Source organism: Coenobita brevimanus, chromosome 92 (genome assembly GCF_032717465.1).
Source record: "Coenobita brevimanus isolate Jiangsu-jjx chromosome 92, ASM3271746v2, whole genome shotgun sequence".
Classification (NCBI taxonomy): domain Eukaryota; kingdom Metazoa; phylum Arthropoda; class Malacostraca; order Decapoda; family Coenobitidae; genus Coenobita; species Coenobita brevimanus.
In genome coordinates this window covers 8,177,027-8,202,478 of record NC_137045.1, presented here as the reverse complement: position 1 = coordinate 8,202,478, position 25,452 = coordinate 8,177,027, and the positions used below count along the sequence as shown (strand labels likewise).

General features: G+C 39.4%; 1 protein-coding gene across 1 annotated transcript; it reads left to right on the top strand.

The window, feature by feature from the left end:
* The first annotated feature begins 5,821 nt into the window (after positions 1-5,821).
* On the top strand, positions 5,822-17,436 carry sll (adenosine 3'-phospho 5'-phosphosulfate transporter 1). Its single transcript, XM_080282138.1, has 7 exons — positions 5,822-5,966; positions 6,434-6,639; positions 10,063-10,287; positions 10,640-10,790; positions 11,850-12,103; positions 13,665-13,754; positions 17,142-17,436. Exons 1-7 carry the CDS (start codon positions 5,822-5,824, stop codon positions 17,313-17,315), a joined length of 1,245 nt encoding a protein of 414 aa, XP_080138264.1. The 3' UTR covers positions 17,316-17,436.
* The last annotated feature ends 8,016 nt before the right edge of the window (positions 17,437-25,452 follow it).

Sequence of the window (25,452 nt, the reverse complement as noted above, 5' to 3'; positions counted from 1 at the left end):
TCTTGTTTGTTCATATTTCAGATAAGCTAACATCCTTCGAAAGTCCAAGCAGTGAAAAACCGTGAGTCCGAGAGAGAGAGAGAGAGAGAGAGAGAGCTTGGATGTTAGGGAAACTGCTCAATACTGCTGTGCCGCCACGATATCGATCCTCACCCTCCATGGCTTTTGTTGCAGCAGCCTTCCTCCTCCCTCACACACACCGTCCTTCCCAGTCGCATATGTCCTTAATTTCTCTCTCTCTCTCTCTCTCTCTCTCATAGTGGTGGCTCACATGCGGTTCCCCTAATATATTTTTTTCTTTTTACACTTCCGTTTTCTTGTCAATCATCGTCAGTTACAGTACCACTCCTGCTCATTCGGGCTATATGTACAAACTGCTACGTTGGATAATGACACTATTGAATAAAAAGAATAACTGTTTTGCTAAGAACAATGTCATTGTACTCGTATAGTCAAAGATATGGAGGGGAATGCAGAAGGAACACACACACACACACACACACACACACACACACACACACACACACACACACACACACACACACACACACGTTTATGGAGACAGGGTGCATGGTCTTTTACGACATAATGGTTGCCTAGTCTTGTTGTCCCAGGTTTCTCACTTCGTGAGCCATCAAGGGCTGCTAGAAGGATAATAAGATACTGTTTTTTTTTTCTTTCTTTCTTTTAAGTGTATGAGTTTTGCCATCGATGGCAATCTTATCTACAGTGCTCCATGACGTCTTGCTCTTGCCTTTTTAGTTAAGAGCTTTGAGTTTCATGCTGAGGGAGTTATGTGCCGTAGCCTGTGGCTAGTTCAAAATTCATCTTATTAATTTCAGTTGCTCATAGCCTTGACGGTAAGCTCATATTAATGCAGAGTCCTTAGACAGAAGTGTTCATCAAAGCCAATGCCGCTGAGGTGGATGAATCATACCTTCGAGTCCAAATGCCGTGAAAGGAAATAGTTACTGCAAGTTAGCTCCCACTGGGACCTGCATGCCTTTCGCAAAGTTCTGAACACAACAAAGATGTCAGGGGGCACAAATACAGACGCAGTTAGAAAATAAACTTTCTCTGTTGTCTAGTCAGCCACAGTGTTACCTGGTTTACCCACAGGAGACACACTGTCAAGGGGGGAACAGCGAGGCACAGAAGAGGTTTCTGTATGGGAAAACTATAGAGAACTGTGAGATGGGGGATCAGGTGGAGAACAGGTGAAAAGAGGGCTTTCAGTGTGTCCAGTTCTCCTCCACTCCTCTTTGGGATGACTGGGAGTCGTTGTATGAAGAGAAGGCATTCTACAGCTGCCCATACTCTCTCAAGCTAGCATCATCACCTATCACTGCAGTCCATTACATAACAGAATTACAGCTACAGGTTATGGAGTTGGAGTGAGAGGATATGAACAAATGTGAAAGGATGTGAGTAGTGACAGAGTGAAATCCTGATCTGGAACAAATTTTGTGCATGATAGCAGACACTCAGGGTGCTGGAGAGGGACGCCTTCATGAGGTGGCACTTATATAACCGTGCGGCTCAACTCCTTGGTTATACAAACGTCCCTCAACTCTCTCTCCTATATCTCAAGAGGAGGCGATGCTGACAGACTGTCGGAGAATGGGAACTTCAGCCTGCAGTCCACTGGGTTCACGTTCAGATGACTCTAAAATTGCTACTACCATTACCACTACTACTACAACCACCACCACCACCACCACCACCACTACCAGGCACTCAGAACTGGACTGACAAGGCGGGATCCCAGGGATCACCTCTGGTCTGTTTTGGGAGTCCGCAAGGCTATGAAAGGCCTGCATGTGAGTGATAAGCATGAACCACATACCGTTAAAGAAACAACTGTCTTCCTAGCTCTGTCTGAAGACAATTTACAGTTGATGAAACACAAAGAAACCACTGTCTCTAGTGCGTGTTTCGGATGGTTTGATTTTGGTGCTATGTATTCGTCAGACTTTGGGAAGATTTTTGTCTCTGTCTGTATAGTACATACAGTCCTGAGGTGACATTCTCAATCACATTTATAACCGATTCCCTGTTGTAGCTTAGATTTGTTTTTGCAGGAAGAACTACAGACACGGGAAAATTCTTCCTTCTCCTTGTGTTGTTCTTCCTGCTCAATACGGATATAACCGACAATAATTTTCCTCGCAACTATACAGTTTTGTCTAACTTAAAACAGATCTCCGGTTGTGACAGGGGTTGCTGAAGGGTATAGGTTACCTACGTCCTCCATTTCGAAAAGTATCTCCAAAGTTTAATAAAAGCATCTGGTGTAGCAATGATAAAATATGAAGTACGCCATCGGAGTGAAATGGCTAATAAGTTTATGACAAAAGCCATATAGAGATGTAGTAGCGCCCGTCCCCGGCTTGTGGTCCAGTAGGCTACATACATGATATACCTCTTTTATCTTAACCTGGCTCAGATTTTCGTCCTTTTGCAGCTTCTTTCACGTAACCCGGTGACAGAAAAAGAGAGTACTACAACTCGACGTCCTTTCTTCTTGACTAGCACCATATTCTAATGTCAATCTATTAGAAAGAAGACAATATTAGGCCAAGTTAGAGGAAAATGAGTATCGGTAGGGAGAATCAGTGCTTCAGTATGAATTAAACATAATGTCTCAGGCCCGTATTCTTGTCAGCTCCCTAGCACCTCTTCCTTAGCAATTTATTTTTGGATAAGGTTAATACAAGTCTGCATGTCATTTATTCAGAGTACGGCGATATTACAGTATACTGCCCATGTTATAAAGTCAAATGGATCACTTGGGAAGGTGACTGGGAGTTTCCTTAACAGACGAGAATACGGGCCCTGAAGTAGTTACCATAGTGTGTTCCCAAGAGACATTAACTCATAATTTAGCCACGTGTGCAAGAGACTAAGGGAGTGTTAGAAGATGGAAGGAGCTATTGTAGCATGAACTAGATTAGAAAACCATGTTCAACAGTATCAGTGACTAAATATGATGTAATTTTCATTCTGAAACCTCTGATGTGGAATTTCTAAATATGAAAATTAAAGTTGGGAGATGTAGCACACCACCTCCGGACCCACTTACTCAAGGGAAGTAGAATGATGATAACTGAGTTCTGGAGCATTTCATGAACAATTTTTCTAGGGGAAGAACCTAATTCTGATAGAATCAGAATCAGTAATGAAATTTGAGATCAATTTAGACAAGGCTTGGAGTGATCAAGAGTTAAAAGTTTAATCATAAAGCCAGAATTATGTATAATAAGATTGTTAGTTCTGCCGCCGCCACCACATATTCAGCTGAAAGATCAGAGGTGGATGTACAGGCCTAGCTGGGCATCTTCCAGAAGATCTACTGTTAGACTGTGAGATTGGAAGTCTTACAAACAGAGAAATAGCCGGGGGTAGGAATGTTCGGTATCCTCATGCTCTTCAGCATCTGATTCATTTGTATCCAACGTGCTGGAAATCATGGACTATACATAATGTATGATGATGCTTGAAGGCTATGTGAATGAGATGTTAGTCTCAGAAAGATAATCCTCTCCCAGGAGGTCATATTCTTCACAAACAAAAACTTCGCGATGCATTGGCTGCTCCAAACCTATAATAATTTGTAAATTGTTTCTTCATTGTAATGTGTGAGCAACAGAATGTTTAAATTTAAATATTCTTATAATTCATTACTGACATTAAACTTCATCGAGGACAAAAATACATATCATTAGGTTCGTAGTCTTCTGTGTTGACGTCAGAGTTTGTGTACGTCAACAAACTGTGATGCCTGGCCCTGCATGCTGTACTGGTAGTCCGTATTAGCAAGAGAGTGGCTATTCTATGTAAGACATTATACGTTTGTTTTATCGAGTCAAGTGTACAGGTATAGGATAGTGCATTTAAAGCGGAGAAACAGACATTTGGTTGTCCATCTTTGCAACTTCTTGACCTCTTCGGTCATTGACCGTGCATCAGAAACATAATGTGTCATCAGTGGCGGCATTGCTTTCATTTACTAACTTGAGGAAAGTCTGCTATTTACATAGTTCATACAATAATTGAACCAAAAGTTTAGGTGAGAATGGAGTAAAGGGACAAACCGCAGGAGAGCTGCCATTGACAAACGATGAAAATTTTATGATGGACTATTATTCATAATTGTAAATTCATTTATGACACCCAAATTCTGCAGAAAGACCATTATGTTACTAAAGATTGTATGGTTCATTCATGACACCAAAATTCTGTGAAAGTAACATGTTACTCAAGAGCAAGAAGTTAGGTTTTTGACATTGGTAGTGGTGTTCTACAGAGGGCAGTGGGTTGATTCGGACCCAAAACACATTCATCCCCAAATCATTCAGGTTAATTAGGTTAGGTTAAGTTGTGTCAGGTTAGGATAGTAGGGACGAATGATTAGTGATGGATTGACTACGGAGTTCAGCCATCCTAAAGGCCGGTTCATACGAGCTAAATCGCGGCCTTTTTTTTTTTTTTTCTGATTTGTGAGAAAAAAATGCCAACTGGCATTTTTCCTGGAAAGTTGTTCACATGTACGGGGACTGCAGAGGCAGGAAAGGGGCAAAGGTGTTCACAAACAAAGATGGAGCACTGTACCCGTACCAGGTGCGCAGATATTGCCCTCGCACTTCGCCTACTTCAAAATGAGCCCTCATGGCTGTGATTTAGCTCATGTGAACTGGCCTTTGCTGCCAGTCAGCTTTCCTGTGGCTTCAGGGGCTGTAGGTGCATAAGATTCCTTGTGTATACTTTTATCTCATATTTAAATAATTGTATTTTTATTCTCATGCTCATACCAGATACACCCTAGCTGGAATGAACATTAAAGTTAGAGGAGTGGTAGTAGTAGTGTAAACACACAAGATGTCATATATGTCTTCATTCCTTGAGCTTTGCCTTTTCGGTGGTTCTGTTTTAATCAGTCTGGCCTCTGTCTCCTGATTCCGGCAAAAAAAAGACCAACATGTTGGTCTCTCCATCCTGGCAAAAAAAAGTGGCCGCAATTTCTGCCTGGGGGCAAATCCTGGCAAAACATGGCTGCGATTTAGTTGTGTGAACCGGCCTTAAAAGTTCAGCATGGCAGGTGCCCGCTTGCTAAGGTTTGTTTATAAAACTGGTGGTGGTTATCTTCAGAGTTACACATTCCCACATCTTTTTAAAGCTACCATAATGATAATTTTGTTATAGTTTATTGAGAAAAATATACAGTTGTAAAATTTTATGCATGGGAGCTCTCCTGCAGTTTCATCGAGAAAAGGTCTGTAGCCTATCATATTTTTAGATTATTATGGTTGCTACCAGATTTAGGCATAAATTTAATGTTTAAATGGAAATGTTGTTGATAGCCTATCATAGGTATATTGTATACTGCCAAACCTGTTTCATCACCTTACATAACTGGATTCATTACTTAACCTCATCTGTTAATGTAGGGTAATGGTACGGTAGGAGATCAGTTTAGATTGGGGAGCACCTTAATAGGCTCATACTGCTGCATACTAACATACCGTATACCAAGACAGTTATGGTACCGTAATCCCTAATCTTGTCCAGTGGGTTTTATTCTTGTTTCAGCCCATAATTGATCTGATCATACTGTATTGGGAGTGTTCTATAGTTAGATCTAACTTTTGGCACACGTTGTATATTCAGCTTGTGACACCTGAGCTCATGGTGTTTGAAGGTAATGCTGTACTGGTATGATGAATGTGTCTGTACAGTGTAATAAAGGATGATTGATTTGTTTGTTGTCAACTCTGAGGAAGGCGTACATAACTGAACTTATTTTTTTCAGATTTCAAGAAGGATGGCAGAAGACTCAGTACTCTCAAACCTTACTGAGTCATGGGTGGCCAGCCTACTGCTTAATTTACTCTGCTACTCTACTGTATTCATCCCAGGATACTTCCTTATTCAGTACTTCAAAAAATCCAAATATGTTGATCGAGCAGGTAATGATAGCTGAGTAGCTATGTCGTGAGTGACACTGGAGGTTCCCCAGCTTGCAGCTGTCATATTTGTATTTTTATCAGGGGTTTAGGTTATATGTTTTGTATGATTAATTATTGCATTTGTGCCGGACTGCAATATAGATATACTGGTATATCTTTTCTTTAATGAGATATTTGAGATTCAGTTTGTTTTCAGTTTTGTGATTTATAACCTCAGTATTATTTGGCAAATGATAAATATAAGCAAAAACTTCACATTAAAGGTGTAAGATTAGTTGTGCTTTCTATTCATCTATCTATAGCCAGATGACACAACCCATAACGGTTGGCCGTTTGTCTTTGTACCCTATTGAATTCTAGTTGGGTCAAAGTAGATCAGATATAACTTATGCACGGTCTGTATCACTAAGTCATTCCTTACATCACATCATCAGCATTGCTAGGCAACATTCTTTCTGCCTCTGCAGGGTCTGGGACATTGACATGGGTGGTGACATCGTGTGTGTATGGACAGCCCCATGACCACTTGCCCACTACTGATATACCATCATCCAAAGCGCCATCAGCAGAACGCACTTTTACTGCAAAGTGTGTTCAGTTAGTTGCTTGTTTCCTTGGTCTCCAAGTCTCATACTTGACTTGGGGTGTCCTACAGGAGAAGATCATGACTAAGGTGAGGCCAGAATAAAGCAGTGTAGAAGTAGTGAGAGAGGACAGTGTAGTGTTGGTGGGGAATGAAAAATGAGAATGGAAGAAGAATATCAGGGTGGGTTTGGATAGGGTGAGATGGGATTAGGAGAATATCAGGGCGGGTTTGGATAGGGTGAGATGGGATTAGCAGTTTAAAGGACAACTTTTGGTACCAGAAAATAAAATGAAATGAGGCTGAGAATGGCATGGAAAGAGATGAACATGGAACACACAGGGTAGAGCTTTGACCAAACTAGATTACAGTGATGGAACGTAATCCAGTAGAATATGCGTAGCTGTACCTGACTGAAAATGGATTGGGAGGCTGTTATGTGTACTGTACTACATTCTTCCAGAAATGTCATCTTCACTCATCTGTCTCCCTTTCTCCTTTTTTAGTGCCAGAGCGGGATGAATTTTCACTTGAATCGACCTACTAGATCAGGTGATGAAAAAAAAAAAAAAAGTTCCTGAAATTAGCCCACATGATCTGTGAAACCAGAATCAGACCTGACTGTTTAACTGGAGGGGGGGAGGAGGGGAAGGATTGCAGGAACCAGATCAAGCTGGATTTTCACAACCAGATCCCTGCTGTAACATAAAGTGGGGTTGGGAGGCAATCAGTAAAACAAGACAGTATAGTGATGCCAGTGATGCTGCCTCATGCTGTAATACATTATACAGCACAGCCAGCCAGTGGTACTCTGGTACAAAACATATCCGTACTGATGTAATACTGTATATACTGGATACTTCTCTATCCATCTATCTGTATTTTTGAACTGTTGAGTATGGCAATGTCAGCAATGGTGATAGCTAATTACAGTAAAACCTCGATATAATGGACTTCAATAGACCGAATTAACTTTTATCGGACTCGAGGAGCTACCGGACTAAACTCCTATATATCAGAAAAAGTCTGATAAAGCCAGAAGCAGTCCGGACTGCCTGACCACATCAGCAATGTTCACCACAATAAGATAAATGAAAGACATGTTTATCAGTGTACAGTACACTCTTATTATATATATTATACCATCTGATTAATTTAGTGAAGCTATGACAGTACAGTACCGGAATGGTTGTCAAAACAGTTTAAAAACCGTTCGTATGATCTGGACTAATGTCTGATACAGTATATCGGAAAAAGTCCGGGTTAGCAGGGGGAAGTCTGGATGTCACTTTTATCGGAATTTCGCATTTTTCAGAATGGCTGGGGCCCCAATTAGTCCGTTATAGTGAGGGCTTGCTGTATTTTCAATGTAGGGATGATTTCTATCCTGGAGAACTTCATGGTTATACTTTTACCCTATCAGTATATCCACACCACCCAAGAATATGCCTTTCTTTTAATTTAACTTGTTCTCTCTGTATTTTTAACAAATCTGCATGTTTCTCATTCTCTTTCATCAGAGCAAAGCACATAATATATCTTATAACAGTTTTTTCTCCGCTATTTTAACTTTGTTAAAGCAGGAGAAAATTACTGTAGATCCATCAGATGTTGTGGCTGCAGACTCATCTGTTGAGCTGTAGGCTGAAAATGTCCTTCCCCTGTAGGCTAGTCCATCACCCTCCTGTCAGGTGATATGAAAGGAGTTAAGGGACATTTGTATAGCCAGTCTGATGTAATAGTGGCCCTTGCCAGCAACAGAGAATAAAGTGCCTTTAACCACTGCCAGTCTTTGAACAAATGGACTGACTTTTGTAACATAGTGGTTTGTGGATTCTAGCACTGGTACTTTGTTTTGTTTTGTTGTGTGATGGCATGTAGGGTTGGTTGTGGTACTGTCAAAGAAGAGGGAGAATGGCCATGTGCAGTTTGCCACAAGGGTGTGGGAAGTAATTCCATCTTGTGCAGTGTTTGTGATAAATGGGTGCATAAGAGATGTACCATAGTGGTATTAGAGGTAGACTGCGAGAGGATGCTGATTTCATGTGTGCAGTGTGTCAGGGAGAGCATGTGCAGATTGTCAGGTGTGAAAGGATTGATCTTGCTGGTGAGTCTTTGAGTGTGTGGAAGAGTTTTGTTACATGAGGGACATATTATATACTAGAGGTGGAGCTGGAGCTAGCTCTGTGGCTAGAGTGAGGTGGTTGGACAAAGTTCAGGGAGCTGTTGTCGTTCTTGACATTGAGAGGGCTCTTTCTCCGAGCTAAGGGATATATGTATGCGGCACGTGTTAGGAGTGTAATGCTGTATGGTAGTAAGACCTGGGCATTGAATGAAGAGGATATTCGCAGGCTCAAACATACAGAAATGACAATGATTAGGTCAATGAGCAATGCGTCCTTGCATGTGAGGCCTGTGGGGGCCAGGTTTATGATGGAAGAGTCAAGAGGAACGATGGGACTGGAGTGTATTGGTGTTGTGATGAGAGGAGGTAGATTGAGTTGGTTTGGGCATTTGGGCATGTGGAGAGGATGGAGGATGACAATTTGGTGCAGAAAGTGAGAGGTGTTAACATTGGAGATGGGATTGCAAGAGGCAGACTGAAAAAGATGTAGGATGAGGTCATAGAGTGTGACCTCAGAGATAGGGGACTGAAAAGGTTGGCTGCCAAAGATTGAGCAGCATGGAAACCCACCATTAGGTGACAAGGCCGACACATGTGAGTATGTTGGAGCCTTTTTAAATGAAATGAAATGAACTATAAAGGCTCCAGCACACTTGCATATGTTGGCCTTGGTCACATAATGGCAGCTGTCCATGTTGCTTGATCGTTAGCAGCTTCTCTATTTACTCTCTTATCCCTGAACCTAACCTATTAATTAAGTGATAGTTTAGTTATAAATATTCTTTGGGTAGTAGATGGATGCCTACCATGAACCCTAGGAAGTACTGCCATGAAAGTGAAATATGACTTCAAGCTTGGTCTAGCCACACAGTCATCACTCTTAGATGGGGAGCATTCAGCCTTAAGTAAAGTCACTCACTGATCTTTCTTTTGAGTGACTGTACATACAGAGTCCAAGCTGAGAGTCTGTCATTATTGCAGTCTTATTCAGTATATCTGAAAATTTAATATTCCCAGCAGCTTTCAGCAACTGTTGGGAAGTACATAATAGCTGGTTATGGCACTTGGCTTAACTTCCAGTCCATAGTAAACATCAGCTGTTCAGGGTGTGTTACGGTTGTGGTTAAAAGATGACCTTGTCCTGAAAAAGTTTAATGTTCCTAGTTCCTACCTTTATATTTAGCATCCTATATATGCCATTTTGTAATTTGTGTGGCCCTTCAAGTACCAGATTTTGGTGAATGTTGAGACTCTGCTATACTGTACAGTACTAGGAGGAAGGATGGTTTCCTGCCACAAGTAGTAACTTTATATAGCATGCAGATAATTTCTGGGTAGTTTCTCATTTATCTTTACTCATGGAGTGTAATCAAGTGTGACCCCCACAGGAGTACCACAATTCAGAGGGCAGCATCGGACACTTCAAAGATTCACAGTTCTTGGTGTTTATCAATCGCATTCTGGCATTCCTGTTGTCTGCTGGATACCTGCTAGTGAGTCGTCAGCCCCGCCACACTGCTCCCATATACAAATACTCTTACAGCTCCTTCTCCAATATAATGAGCTCGTGGTGCCAGTATGAGGCACTCAAATATGTTACTTTTCCCACTCAGGTTAGTCAAAGTTGTATATGATGCATGTGTCATTACCCCTGAATGGGTTCCATTACAGGGAGTCTTTGTTACAAGTCAGGGATGTGGTTCAAAATATCACAGCTTATTCCATATAATTGGTGTGCTAGATAAGTAGAACTTTAATAGACTTTTTTTTTCTTCCTGAGCTTATTAGGGAAGGAGAGCATGAGATAGGCAACATATAATGAAAATGTAGTATTCTGTAAAGTGATATTATGGCATAAGTAATTGAAAGTGATGCTGGTATTTAATGAACTGCAGTTTTGTTTCTGAGATATTTGGGTACAGGAGTTTGAAATAAAAGTATGGATGTAATGTACCTCCTTTGCAGGTACTGGCTAAAGCATCAAAAATTATACCAACAATGATCATGGGAAAAATTGTGAGGTCCAAGAAGTATGAGTATTATGAGTATGTAACAGCAGTTCTCATCTCCATCGGCATGACGTTATTCCTCCTTGGGTCCACGGAAGCCAAGAGCAGTAAGTATTTGAAACCACAGACTTAAGTGCAGTAAGATGAGACTGACCGAGAATTGGTCCACAGAAATTAAGAGCAGTAAGTATTTGAAACCACAGACTTAAGTACAGACTTAAGGGGGAGACGGTGGCTCAATCGGTAGAGAGGTGGCCTGCAGTCCTACTGGACCAAGCTTTAAATCCCCGCTGTGGCAGGGAACAGTTTAAGGATTTGAATTTCATAAAATCAGACTTTACTGATCTACCAGAAGACCCCTGCCGACACGTAAAAATATCCCTGCTAATACCAATACACCAGTCCTGTATGAGATGGTCCTAGCATGTATTCAATATGGACAGTGGGTGTTAGTGCTGAAGTGGTGACATGTAGAGGTGTATGGTATGTAGGAGGCCTACTAAGCCCTGCTTTAATAGTCCTTCTGTAGAGCAGGCTGTGAAGCCTATGCCCAGTCAGACACCCCCCAAAAAAAAAAAAAAAAAAAAAAAAAAAAAAGCCTGAGAAACAAACACATCTGTAATGTGATGCATTTTTTATATGTGTACAGGGACCTTTAACTTAACTCCGAACATGTTGAGTGGAAATCTAGAATTTTTGTATTATGCCAGAGATGTTTTTCATGTTGTCCCGAACCTGATAGATAACCACTATCATCATGTGTGTCCTGAAATCTTTGGTAGGAGTGTTACTGTGAGGCTGTTAGCTCTTTGAGAGTGAGGTGTGTTTAGTGAGAAGATTAGGTGTGAGATGTAAGGCATAATGGCTAGTTAAGGCACAATATGAACTATGGTATGTACAGTATTTATCTTTATTTTATGATGCTTGTTATTTAGGGAGGGTTGAGAACCACATTTTGCATGGACAAAGAGCTCTGTAAATTTACAGATAGGAAAAACTGGGTACAAAGATTATTAATGGAAGAGAAAGTTGGGTAAGTAGTATACCATTGTCAGTCCATCACTTTGCTGCTCCCAGCAGTGTTTTAGCAAAACAGCTTCCATTAGCAGCTTACTTACTACGTTTCATAAACACATGCACTTCTTTAACTTCTTCTCTTCCCACAGCATCAGGCAGCACAACCACTCTGTCAGGTGTGATCATCCTGGTGGGGTACATGTCCTTTGATGCCTTCACCTCCAACTGGCAGGGTGAGCTTTTCTCTCAGCATAAGATGTCTTCGGTGCAGATGATGTGTGGGGTCAACTTCTTCTCCTGCCTCCTCACTTCCACTTCTCTTATGCAGCAGTCCAGCTTCGGTCCTTCCCTCGCCTTCATGTTTACATACCCAGCATTCTTCTGGGATGCTCTCATCCTTTCTGTGAGTGTGTTTAATAACCTGTATTTTACCATTGTCAGGTAGCTACATCATGATATTCACTAGTTATTACCTTACAACCTAAATTCCTCTGTCCACTTGGAGTGAGGAGCTTCACAACAGGACTCTTTGACATGTTTAGGAACAGGAATCAGAGGAGAAAGTATCTAATTCTCACCTAAAAGATAGGATGAGGTAAGATCCAGAAACAGAGAGAGAGAGAGAGAATATACTGTATATTCAAATGGGCACCAGACTTTTGTTAAATCATTTGCAATACACACTTCATCCATCCAGTTTTGGTGATACAGTACTGATATTGCACAATGTTCTTTTGTGGTATGGCTAATAAGAGAAGATTGATGTATTAGGCCTGTGTGACTGGATGACCATCCTGATATCAACAAGGGGTTTCTGGCGTTCTTAAGTATATGGTGTTTCATTCTTACAAGCTGAAACAGTACATCTAAATTGGAAGCACTCAGTCCTCTTCATGCTATAAATGCACTGTTGACATCACGTAGAAAATGTAAATGAGAATAGTTTGACTGTAGTTACGGTAATTGAAAATACAACTTTTCAAACAGCTTGCATTTGTTAGAAATATCCATCTTCAAAAAATTTACCATACTGTTTCAGTTGAAAAATTTATTTGAATTTTAAGAGCAGTTCACGACAGTAATATGTACGATAGTATGCATGCCCTTCTTCCCTCACCATCCACTCACTCGATGTAATGCTGCTCTTGGGGGGCTGCCCTTTCCTTATTTCCTTCCTTCCTCTTATGTCATTCTTTCCGTCTTTCCTCTTCCTTCTGTCTACGGGTGACTCAGCACTGAGTGACAAGCCAATTGGTTTCCTGTACACCAGGAAACCATTTACTATGCTGGGTGGTAACCATATAACCAGACTATGACGCCTGGTGGTTTAGTGCGTAATTAAGGTGCTCCAATCAGATTGAGCCGGTGCAGGTTTATATCCAAGGGATGGTTGGAGTTTATTGCTCACGTAATTCCACTTAGGGATGGGTGAGGCTGGCCACTCTCATCTTAAATGTCAGGACCAACTTTCCTTGCCCCAGGCTTCTACGCTTCTCATGGGGCAACATAGGATTGGATGATGGATGGATGGTTGGGGTTTATTGCTCACATTATGCCACTCAGATGAGCAGGGCTGGTCACTCTGATCTAAATTGTCAGGACCAACTTGCCTAGCCCTAGGCTTCTACATTCCTCATGGGGCAACACAGGAGTAGATGATGATAATGATGATGATGATGATGATGTTGACTATTCAGTCAGGTTTCTTGATGTAATGTGATATCTTTAGCCACATTCAGCAAGATGAAAGAATTATAGCCACATATTGAAAGTGAAGAGGATTCAGGTTGGGCCCATGCTGTTTTGTATTCAGAGTAAGCACGGTTGTAGTATGTGGGCTATTATCCTTCTATTGAACAATTCATGGCACTTATGAAATCAAGGCACAGATGCCATTACTTTTACATTACATGACATTTCACTGTTTCAAATACTTGTCTCTATTTTTGTGTCATCTCATGCAGGTGTGCTCAGCCACAGGCCAGTTATTCATATATTACACCATATCAGTATTTGGACCTGTTGTCTTCATCATCATTATGACTATACGGCAGGTGAGCATACTCTACAGTTTGTTCACCTTACCTTACTGGAGATTTACTTTAATTTCAGCTAATATACCATAGCTCTGTGCTAGAATAAAGCAACATTGTAGCATCGTATTCTGCTGTTAGTCTGTTGTTTTAGCTCAGCATTCAAGATGGAAAGGTAGCTGTTTTCTGTTAAGTTAAAGTGAACTAATTGTCATTATATTAATAGTTGATATAATCAGTTGTATTAGAGGTTTTCCAATCATCAGATGAGTTGCAGATTAAGCAGTAAATTGTATTTTTTTAAATAATGATTCACCCATCTTTAACCTCCTTGGGTAATGATGTCTTGATTTTATACTTTGTTCTTCTTACCATCATATGAGATGATTCCATTAGAGGGACCTCAAAAAGAGAAAGGCCAGAAACAGTATCCTTCAACCCTTTCAGTACAGTGAAGTTTGCCCTACTGTATTTTGATCCTGTAATTGGCAGGTGAATTTACAGTATTTATTTTTGGAGACAAAATACACCTCTCCCCCATTATTCGACAGGGATGCGTTTCATAAAAAGTGGTTGAATAATGATTTTTCCCATGAGATTGGTAAGAAATAGGGGGGTTATGTTCCTGACCACCTTTGTCATTCAAAAAATGTTCAATAAAGATGGAAAAAATACCAGTAAATATGAACAAAAAATGACACAGGGATTTGAGTTGTTTTCTTATAGAACTACATTCTCAAGGAAAATTATTTTAGTACTGCATACATCTCAGGTAATTGACATCTGATTTTCGATCAAAAAAACATTGGAGAACAAACGAAATATACCTACTCAGCAGTATTAAAGAAAGCTACCTGAACGCCATTGATAGCATGCGTATTGCCGATCCAGCTGACTGGACGTGATGTCACTACACCAAACAAACTCAAATGTATTCGATTTAAAACCATAAATAGAAGTGGAAGCCTAACTGGAAGAGCTGAAACCTAACTGGGGGAGCTTTGCCTCCAGGACTTCCCAGTGATTATAACCTACCTAACCTAGCACAAACTAAGATGTGCGTTACATAAAACTGGCACCAAAACAGTATTGTGCATTAAGAAAGTTCATTAATCACTGGCGCAATCATCACCCAACCATGCGATGGCGAAACACTCACTCAGGTTGGTGAGCACATTACTGCACTTGACAGGGATAATAGTAGGGGTCTTGGGTGGAGCCATGGTGGTGCTGTAGTATTCCATGAGGCCAAACAGAGATGCAGACAGATAAAGAGGCAACTGATTGGCAGGGCAGAATGCAGGAAACTGGGCAGCTTGGCTGGTCTGCCTGGCGGTGCGTGATTTGAATTGTCAAAATGGTGGGAATAACCATGTTGAACAATGAAAAAGGGTATAGATTTATTAATGTCGAAACAACAAATTTTGGAATAACGATCGGTCAAAAAATGAGAGCTTGGTGTATATACCATTGTTGCATAATATCATGATTAGTGCAAATTATATAAATCACAGTGTGGTATATATGGTATTATTTTATCATGTAGACTTATATTATTTTGTTTCATCTTCATTATTTTATTTGAAAAAAGCGTTTTTTTTTTTTTTATCTCTGTGTGTCTGCTGATTAACCCGTCACGTCCCGAGCTATTTCGCACCTCTGACATCCCCCAATCCCGAGGTATTTTCAAATTTTTTTTTTTTGGCTAAAACCTCCGCTTTTGGTGAGAAACATCGAAATTTCATAGAGAAATCGCTCACCTGAGGTTTAAAATACTCGATCCTTACCTGACTGGGTTTTCTAACAGGCTGGCACCAAAGAAAACGAGTTCTATGGGAGGGTAACTATTTCACACCACTCATAAACGGTATTTATTTATTTACTTGGTACGAATTTATATGTAGTACGAGAGTATATTAGTTTTCAAACAGTAATATAGGCATTATAAGCATTGTTTCACTCACTAACTCATCACCTTACCTGACCTTCTTTTGCCACATTACCTGATCATCATTTCTGACTGTTTCTTCCTCTAATGCTATGTAAACTTTGTCCTCCACATTGTCATCGATTGAGGAATGACTCTGGCCCTGAATGTCTTTATTGGCTAGGTCACTGGTAACAGGTGAATTGCCGAGACAATGGCGTGCGGGGGGGAGGGGGGAGGTTATGCAGTGTAAGGCATTGTCCTTGCTTGGCATCTTGTAGAGGAATAGAGGAAGGTGTCCCGTGTATACGTACAAAAAGTCACACTCGAAAATTGAAAATTGTGCAAATTAGGGACCTTGCAATTGCACGACGTACCAGTACGTCGTCGGGACTGGCAAGTGCAAAATGTTGCAATGTACCCATACGTCGACGGGACGCGGCTGGTTAAGCCTGAGTTGTGGTAGAGTTGAAATGAATTATAATTTTGCCATGTTTCTTAACCAGTTTCATTCGTCTCTCCCCCACAAAGTATTCACCTCAACATGGGAGCATTGAAAGTACCGGTACTGTATCTGTATAATAAGCTATACCCTGTAGTTCGCAGTAGCACCTGACACTGACAAGGTACAAGAGGAGAGCTTCTATAAACCATTCCAGCATGGGAGCATTGAAAGTATCTATGTAATAAGTTATACCCTGTAGCTCACAGTATCGCCTGACAGTGACAAGGTATAAGAGGAGAGCTTCCATAAACCATTTAGCCCTTTTAATCCAGTGTCTATTCATCCTTTGTCCAGATTGGTTTACTCAAATTAGGGAGGACCTCTGGCTGTATCTAACCCCTCCAATTTTATACAGCTCTCATAAGCTGAATAGAATTGTCAGAAGGAAGGAAGAATGAAATGAAAAGGTGTCAGTGGTCTGAAGAGTCGCAACCAACATCGTGGGATCACTGGGATTCAGAGCCACCATTGAAGGCTGTGCACCTCCACCAACAGCTTCTTCTACACAGCACTCTAACCCACTTGACCACCATCTGCCCAGTTGAACTGGAAAGGACACCCCGTTATCACCAGTGTTGTGTTGGTGGCCTGAATTAGAAAGTGTAAGGGGAGGTTGGTACTGAAGTGACCTCAGATATCCCCCATGTAGCTCAGCCCCTTCTGACCTAGGACATTTTTTTTTAAATTCTCCCTATGATGACTAATTAATGTAGCATTTGGGAGACATTTCAAAGTGAAGGAGTTAAATGAAGATTGCTTTTATTTCCCCCCAAACAAGACCTGAATATAATTGCGTGAAGTAACAAGAAGAAGCCTAATAGAATACTTCACTGGATTCATGGGGGTAGCTGGAGTTGTTAGTATCTGTGTGATAGTATCATTAAATTGTTGGGACTGTGTAGCATAGCCATGGGCTTGATTGGGCAATACAGGATTGGATGATACATATACATACCTGCTTTCTAACACCTCACAGGGCCTGGCCATTCTGCTATCCTGCCTCATATATGGCCATCCAGTGACAGTGATGGGTGTCATAGGCATCCTGCTTGTCTTCACTGCCATATTTCTACGTGTATACTGCAGTCAGCGCCTCAAGCAGATCCAGACTCGCCGTGCAGCTGCTGGGGGGGACTCGTCTAAGGTCTAGCACTTCCCACGTTAGCTGCTTCACATGCACTTCATGTCCCATCCACAGTTTGAGTCACCTGCTTTATTTTGTGAGTGCCTAATATTGCCCATGTAGAAGTAAGATCACATCAACAGCACCATTTTCCCCTACAGTCGGTGATGTATTGTCTGTTTTGTTGCTGCAGCTACTGGACCAGATGATTTTATTCATATATAGGGGTGATCTTTGGCAGGTAGTGAATGGGTTAATGAAGAACTGTACCTAAACCTTCCAGTTTGAAAATTCAGTCTTAAGCTGAATAAAACTGTCTGGTTCAGCAGGAATAAAACAGAATGATGTACTGTGGTTGATGGGAGAATTACAAGTAGAAGAATGTTTGTGGTGATGGTTGTATTTATGTAACCATATTCTCATAGGCTTAAGAGTTCTCTGACGTCTCTTCTTTAGTTATTTATCTGCAGATTGCCAGTATCACATGTTTTTCTGTTGCTTTTATCCTATTTAATATTGACAGAGTTATAAATAAAATGCCAAAGAATGTCAGTGTGCGATGTGTCTAAATAAATGGTTAAGGAAGGGGGGCCAGAAAACTGAACTTCATGAGAATATAATGCTTGGGGCGATATTCTCATCACCTTAGGAGGCTTTTTTGCAGCTCTTCCTTACTAGAGTAATTCATGTCAGCATATGGCACATTAATATCATCCTTTATTTATGAAAACTATGCCAATAGTGCATAAGAGCAAAATAAATAACATCAAAGAGAGTAATATTGTGTAATATGCAAAGTACATCGATAAGGAAGAAGTGTTAGGAAACCTCCAACAAGATTACGGCACTTGGTGTGTGTTGTGTGTGTGGGTCTTACTATGCTATGGAAATGCACGTGGAATTTATATAATCAGATAACAGTATAGATCATGAACGAGTATGCATTTTCTCTAACTTATTTTATGACCTGAATAATAATCATCAGAGGAAATGAAAAGTTTTGAATTACATCTGCCTTGCCAGTGCTTCCCATATAATGGTAATTAGGTTTGTTGTACCAGTTGAAGAAGTAACCATGGTTCTGTTGTGGATGCACCAGTATTTTTTTTGTTTCAAAATAAGGTTTTGGGAAGCATGCAAGATGGAACTGTTTGAAGCTTTTAAGAGTGCATATCCCATTCTCTCTCTCTCTCTCTCTCTCTCTCTCTCTCTCTCTCTCACATTGTTTTGCACAAAAAAGGTTTCTTGGATTTTCTGTGTGATATATACCAATTATCTCTCATTTTTTTGGGTAAGCATTGCTACACAGTATTACAGTTAGTCAGTCAGAAGTTAAAAATTCCCTCCAAATAATGTTGTACAGGCATTATTGTAAATTGTGTTTTTATAGAATATTATAGGATACAAGAATATATATTAAGCCTTTCTATACATTGTATAATGAAATGCACCAGTTTAGAGTATGTGTACAGAACTGTATTAATACCGGTAGTCAGGCCTATATACAGTATTGGAAATACAACTTAAATTTTAGAGTTCATCATCATTATCATCATCATCATCATCATCCATTTTCATATTGAATGGAGAGATTTCTTTTGGTACCTAAAACACCTGGGAAGGAGAAGTCACAGGTACAGTGTCACTTTCTGGTGTCATATGACCTTTGTTACTGTTTGCAGCATAAGTGTTGGACTGCAGGTTGCAGCAGTTGTATGCAGATACTGTATACTTATGTCCCATTTTACAGCCAGTTAGTTTGAAGATAAGATGTAGCCTAATTTGCTGCTTTTTACTCTGATTTAATGGCCTTTTTTCAAAATTATAATCACCACATCTTAGCTTCTGAGTGTTTCTGAATGCTAGCTAATAGTTTTAGAACCATATACTATACTAGAGTGAGGGTAAGATAGACCTTTAAGTCTGGCTTGGGATGGTCCCAAGCTTGGGCATATGATTTACTAGAATCCAGCTCAACAAGCTCAACTCAGATGTACCGTATTTTGAATTCTGGTTATGTTTGGTTTAAGTTGGTCTCACCTTGCAGATTAAGAGAAAATGTTCAAACATTTTGTGAGGAGCTATGTGAAAAGGGGCATTTCTTGCACAGAAAGGGATTGTTTTCTGTCTTGAACTTCTGCCCATTTTAGTTAGCTTTTATGACATATAACAAAAATGTGAGTAGTGTTCTGTATCCCTTATTCCCAAGGAAAATTTGAATTTGTATCCTAAAAATAGTGTACATTCAGTAAGTTAGCATGCACTGTAATGTGTGTAATACTTTACTGCAAACTTAGAATTCTTCCTTGTTTTCTCTTGATCCATTCTACTATGGTCACTGATGACATGCAAAGGGTATAAAGAAAAAGGGTGCTAGTCAGTCCCAAACTGTCTCTGGAGGTTACAGAGGGCCTGAGGCTCAGCTGCTGCAGTCCAGTTCATCTACATGCTGCCAGGGACATATGATGGTCTTATGTAGTTTAAACGATCTGGGCTGTGGTAGCCAGGCCCCCAGATGGGTGGTGAAGGTTTGGCAGAATGATGTCACCTAATGCAAGTATTGTTAAAAAATCTTGATGTAAAAATATTATTACCTTTGAAATTAAAATTTGTATTTAATTGTTGACATAAGTGATGTTCATTTCAGCTTAAGGGGATTGTCCATCGTCTTGAGTATTTATGTTTTGGCCGAGTTGCTGAATATCGCTAGCAAGTCATCTTCAAGAATCATCTGTCTTGTTTGCAGCCCATCACCTAAACTCCATCCAGTTGTGTAATTAACAAAGCCGTTAACCCTCTCTGGCTTCTACGAGTCACTTTCAGCTGACCAAAATATTCATCTGGCATTGGCTGGAATGAAATACTAAATATGTTCCTTACATTAGAGAGTTAATGGTGATGTATTAACACTCTCAAGCTTTGTTATTCACTCTCAGGGGAGTAAGATTATCTGGCATTAGCTTCAGTAAAGTAGGAAAGAAGATGCAAACATGAGAGGGTTAACTACATTTCATTGGTGATAGTTTTATGATGAAGCAACACAAGCTAAGGTACCTTAATGAAGATGGAGTTGCCTGCTTTGAGTACACTATTGGTACATCATCATGATCACCATAATCGTCATTATCAGCCTGATTGTTTTCCCATCAAAGAATAAGATGAAATAGGATCCAGAAAACAAGAAAAGAGAAGGCGGGAAAGAGGGAGAACTATACTGGTACAAGGGTACTTAATAAACATCTTTTGAAAGAGCATAAGTTACTTACATTAGTTGTGCTGGAAATTTGTTTCTAGCGAGCTTAATGGTGGCTGTCTTGAATGCAGCATACTGTTATTTTTATACATTGATATTTGTCAAAGCTTCCTTGTGAGACCTGATTTCTTAGAAATAATACAACTCCATTGGTCTGAGGACATTTTTTTTTTTCTTTCTGTCTTGAGACTTTTCAGACTGTAAATGTTAAACATAGCCATAAATAGCCCCTTCACTAAAAGAGGTACTCTGGAAACTGAATGAAAATTATGTCCTTAGGCTGAAGGGATTAATGTCTTGTCAGTCATGTACATATTATAGACATTGAGTTTGAGAGAAGGGTAAGCAGATTAAAGAACAGTGAGGATCACTGTTTTAATGATGTTAGGTTGATATGCCTTCCCTCTGCTTTGTGTTATATTTATTGCTTATTTTTCTCATTTGAATTTGTAATTTTCAATGAAAAAGCTTCAGCATTCATGAATGCTATTCTGTAAATTGCATCTTAATTTATCAGTTAAATATGATTGTTCAAGAAAGGAGTATTCCAAAATTTGATTTGTGAATAATTAGAGATTACAGACTTTGATTACTGGGTATATCTTTTTCAGTGAGTTCTGTGCTGTAATACCTAGCTTTAAAATTTCAGGTAGGGTATTATGTGTTTTGTAGCTGTGTCAGGAAAGAATTGCTTCTGTAGTGAAATGGCTTGTATATCTAAGGCCAAATAGTCATGTTGACAATCATGTACAGTGTATATTTGTAACAGAGTTGTAATTTGCTGAAGCATGTGAAGCCTATGGTATATCAGTTTGAGAATCTTCTTGAAATGGTCGAGTCAATAGTGGCATGGTAGCAGAAGTCTCGGTCAGAGAAAGCCAGGTGTTAATGCATCGTGGTTCAAGTCTAAGAGGTGGCTAGAAGTTTATTTGTCATGTAATGCTGCCAAGGACCTAGGGTGGTCTCGTGCAGGTTAAATGATCTAGGCTTTGGGTTGTTCTTTGCCCCCGGCCTTATGGGGTCTAGAAGGGGTAATATGGATTGACTGTTACCATTTACAGATTACTGGTGTTTATTGTCCTGACTTTCAATTAATGAGGGGACCGTGGATCCCAAATGCAGTTGATAGTGAGGAACAGTTATGTGTCATTAACCCATTGACTGTGGCTGTATCATATATGATATTTGAGTCCAAATAGCTCTCTGACTTCACCTGTATCATACAGTACACTCAAACCTCGATTTAAGGGATCTCCATTTAAGGGATTTCGGATTAAAGGGACTCCGTATTCTACCTGGCAAACGGACAGGACCATTCAAAAAGTCCGCTGCTTGAAACATTAATATGTTTCCTTATACAGTACCTGTAAAATAATATTCATAATCGTATAAATAAGTAAGATAAGTAAAATAATCATTGCATTTCATAATAAGATTGTCTTTATATGGGATAAAACAATAGACGTTTTCCAGTAAGGGACATTTTCAAATGAGGGACAAGTTGATTCCCCATTTAGGCCCTTAAATCGAGGTTTGAGTGTATTATGATTTCCTGCTTTCAAAAATTCCACCGTCAGAAATGGCGTGAAGTAAATCAGCTAGCAACTGATGGCACCCTGCAGAATATTACCATACATAGATTATGCATTTTTACAAGGAGGAGAGCCCAGCTCAGTTGCCTACAACATGCCGAAGGTACTGGTATGAAATCTTCTCGAGGAGGCCGCCGCTAGCGGTTGCCCAAGCAAATATTGGATGAAATCTCTGGATGAGTGTGGTGATGATAGTGATACATTGTCAGGTGATGACAGTGATGGCTCAGATGCTGATTTACACCTTATCTGATTGCAAGATTGACACTGACGACACAGTGCAACCATAACACATTGTTCGCCTGGCACCACCACACGGGGAATATTTATTACTTCACGGACCTGTGTCAGAGTTTTTTTTTTTTTTCTTTTTTTTTGCTATACAGTATTGTGTTATATACCATTGAACTCGGGATTTTTTTCTCTACCTTTTGACAATATTATTTTTTCCTAATATTTTTTCCTGAATATTTGAAAACTGTCACAGACGGGATGCACATGTAAACAAACACTGACGCAGTGACTGGGTTAACAGCAGTGTGGATATGTTTAGCCACATCAGAAGTATAGTAATAGTACATAGGGATGTTGTTCTTGCTGCTGCCAAGTATTTTTATGCAGCTGTGGGAAGTCCATACTACTCAAAAGGGTTGACAGGTATATCAGAATACAGTATATATATGGAAACAATGCAACACAGTGGCTGTTAACACTTTCTTGTTCTTTAGAGGCCAATTTTCCATTCATAATGATTTTATATAGCCATTGTTTGAATGTTTGCTTTTGTCCAGTAGTAGAATAATTACTAGTTACCATGTATTCACCACTGAAACCATCTTACTTGGCATTTCTTTCCATGTTTGATGAATTCATCCATTCATATATATAGCTTTATTCACATTTACATGATATTATGCAAGTTATTTCTTTAATTAGTTAGAATTTGAGAGTTGTATCAGTCATGAGGGTTTATTGATGGCAGTAGTATCTCAATCTGGCTTGTCTCCACTAAAAAAACAAGCTGGTGTAAACCGAAAAAGAGTACTAGAGTTGATCTGATGATGAGAGGATTAATGAAATCATCTGAAATATAATACAGTACTGCAGTTGATTACATGGCAGTTAATTTGTGAATTGAGCATAGCAGTTGCTGTATATGACTTGTAGTCTCTGGCCTAAGCTATAAAATTGATGGAGACCAGAGTGATGTAAAGAAAGCCCATTGAGTATCTCATGTTCACCAGTTGCATCAGTTACCTCTGTGGAGCATAATTTAACTACAGTATGTGGAAGTGTAAAAAGATTTTTAGAACTTCTCTCAGTCTGGTGTCAGCCTTGATCACAGGGCTGGCTCTAGCTTTTGCGGAAAAATGTGTGTGTGTGTGTGTGTGTGTGCGTGTGTGCGTGTGTGTGTGATTCTTAGCTGAATTACCGCAAGTTTGAATTTATGCTGTCTTATTATCAAAGTCCATAAAATTTATCATCATATATCACCATTCATGACTATAAATGCACTATAATATACATGTAAGATATCATCATCATCATCTGGACCTCCTTTCCCACCCTAGGGCAGGGTGAGGAGTAACAATGTCCAGACAGCCCAAATTTGCCCAGTCCAGTGGGCCACTCATGATTCAAGCCCCCGGAATCCTGGCTTTATCGGATATGCCAAAAACATTTACCATGTTCTGTAGCTTCACATAAATGTATCCAGTTGAGTCAATCTTAAATAACTTTATCTTATTATGTGTCAACAAGTGGGTTGGTGGAAGGTTAGTGCCCCTTCCTGTAAAACAAATAACTCAAAGTCAAATGGCCACTTCTTACAGGATTATGGTGTCTGGCAACAGATAGATAGATAGATTATTATAAATATTCTTGGTTTGCTGAAAATAAGGAGGGTGTATGCCTCATGCCTCCCCCCCCCAACATATCCATCTCTGGATCGTATGTTTTAATGTGTCCATAGCGGTAAAAGGGTTAAGGAAAAAAAAAAAACAAAGGTATCAAAATACAATAGTTGAGCATGTGATTGGAAACCCACAGGTTCTAGGCATGTGTAAGCACTGATCCTAATTCATTAGCAAACCAACCTAAACCAACTGCTCTGTATGTTCATTGCTGTATGTTTCTGATTCCCTTATAATCAAGTACACATGAATCTCATAATGATCCATTGTAAGGTGGTGTTGTGAATAAGCACAAATTCTTATTATATATATATATATATTTTAAATCACAGATCATTGTTGTACATTTAACATTATATCCACTGTCTGTATTTTATTTTTAGCTTGATTATTTGTTTGGAAAATATAATTACCAAAGTATTATGAAATTCCTTTTATGTCTGTGCCTAGTTTATTAAGATTATGCTAATTTGTTGTTTGATTTTGTTTGAATGGGTGAAGCTGAAAATTGCTACACCAGTTCATTGTATCAATTACTTTGCAGTATAGATGATGATTCAGGTGAGATGTGGCATTAACTCAGATTATCCATATATCCATACTGTTTAGTGTTTGACGGTGCTTGTACAGTATTTTAATATAGAAATTAAGAATGAAGAATTTACTCTGTTATATATTTATATTGTTTTTGTCACTCTTTATGTTATGATGCCCTCTTGTACTTCCCTTTATATTAACTCTGGTTTAATTTACAGTAATGGGAAATTATTTTGCTGCCATCTTGTATCAAACTTTTTAGTGCAGTCATATAATCCATACAGTATAATGACACATTTTTACATTTTGGTCTTGCTGTGTACAGACAATTTTACTCACCTTAGGTAGACTTTTCCATGTGGAGAGGTTAAAAAAATAGCCTTCATTAACCCCCACAATGCAAGGCATCACCCTTGAGCCTAAAAAAAGTCTAATTGTTCCAAGAATAATAGAATCATGCATCCTCAGAGTGAAGGGGTTGAGAACATGCTGCCTGATTCAGTACTTACGTATCACATTTGGAAGATACCAGTAAAACCATATCAGCTTCCATAAGCAATATTATAGTGCTATAGCCATTTACTTTAATTTACAAGTATAATTTTTCATCATGTTTGAAAGTGCAATTTTTTTTTTTTTTTTTTTTTTTTTAACAAAAATGAATATTGATATCTGAAAAGCCTTGATTACTGGTTTATTGCTACACACACACACACACACACACACATATATATATATATATATATATATATATATATATATATATATATATATATATCAGAATATAAGATGGTATATCTGATTGATGTATATACTCAGTGCATTGCTTTATATAAAATCACACTCATTAATAACACTACAGCCAGTTG

Coding starts and splice junctions, on each gene's coding strand:
- sll (XM_080282138.1), top strand. CDS start 5,822: ATGGCAGAAGACTCAGTACTCTCAAACCTTACTGAGTCATGGGTGGCC. Junction 5,967..6,433: donor CAAATATGTTGATCGAGCAG/GTAATGATAGCT, acceptor CTGCCTCTGCAG/GGTCTGGGACATTGACATGG. Junction 10,288..10,639: donor ATGTTACTTTTCCCACTCAG/GTTAGTCAAAGT, acceptor CCTCCTTTGCAG/GTACTGGCTAAAGCATCAAA.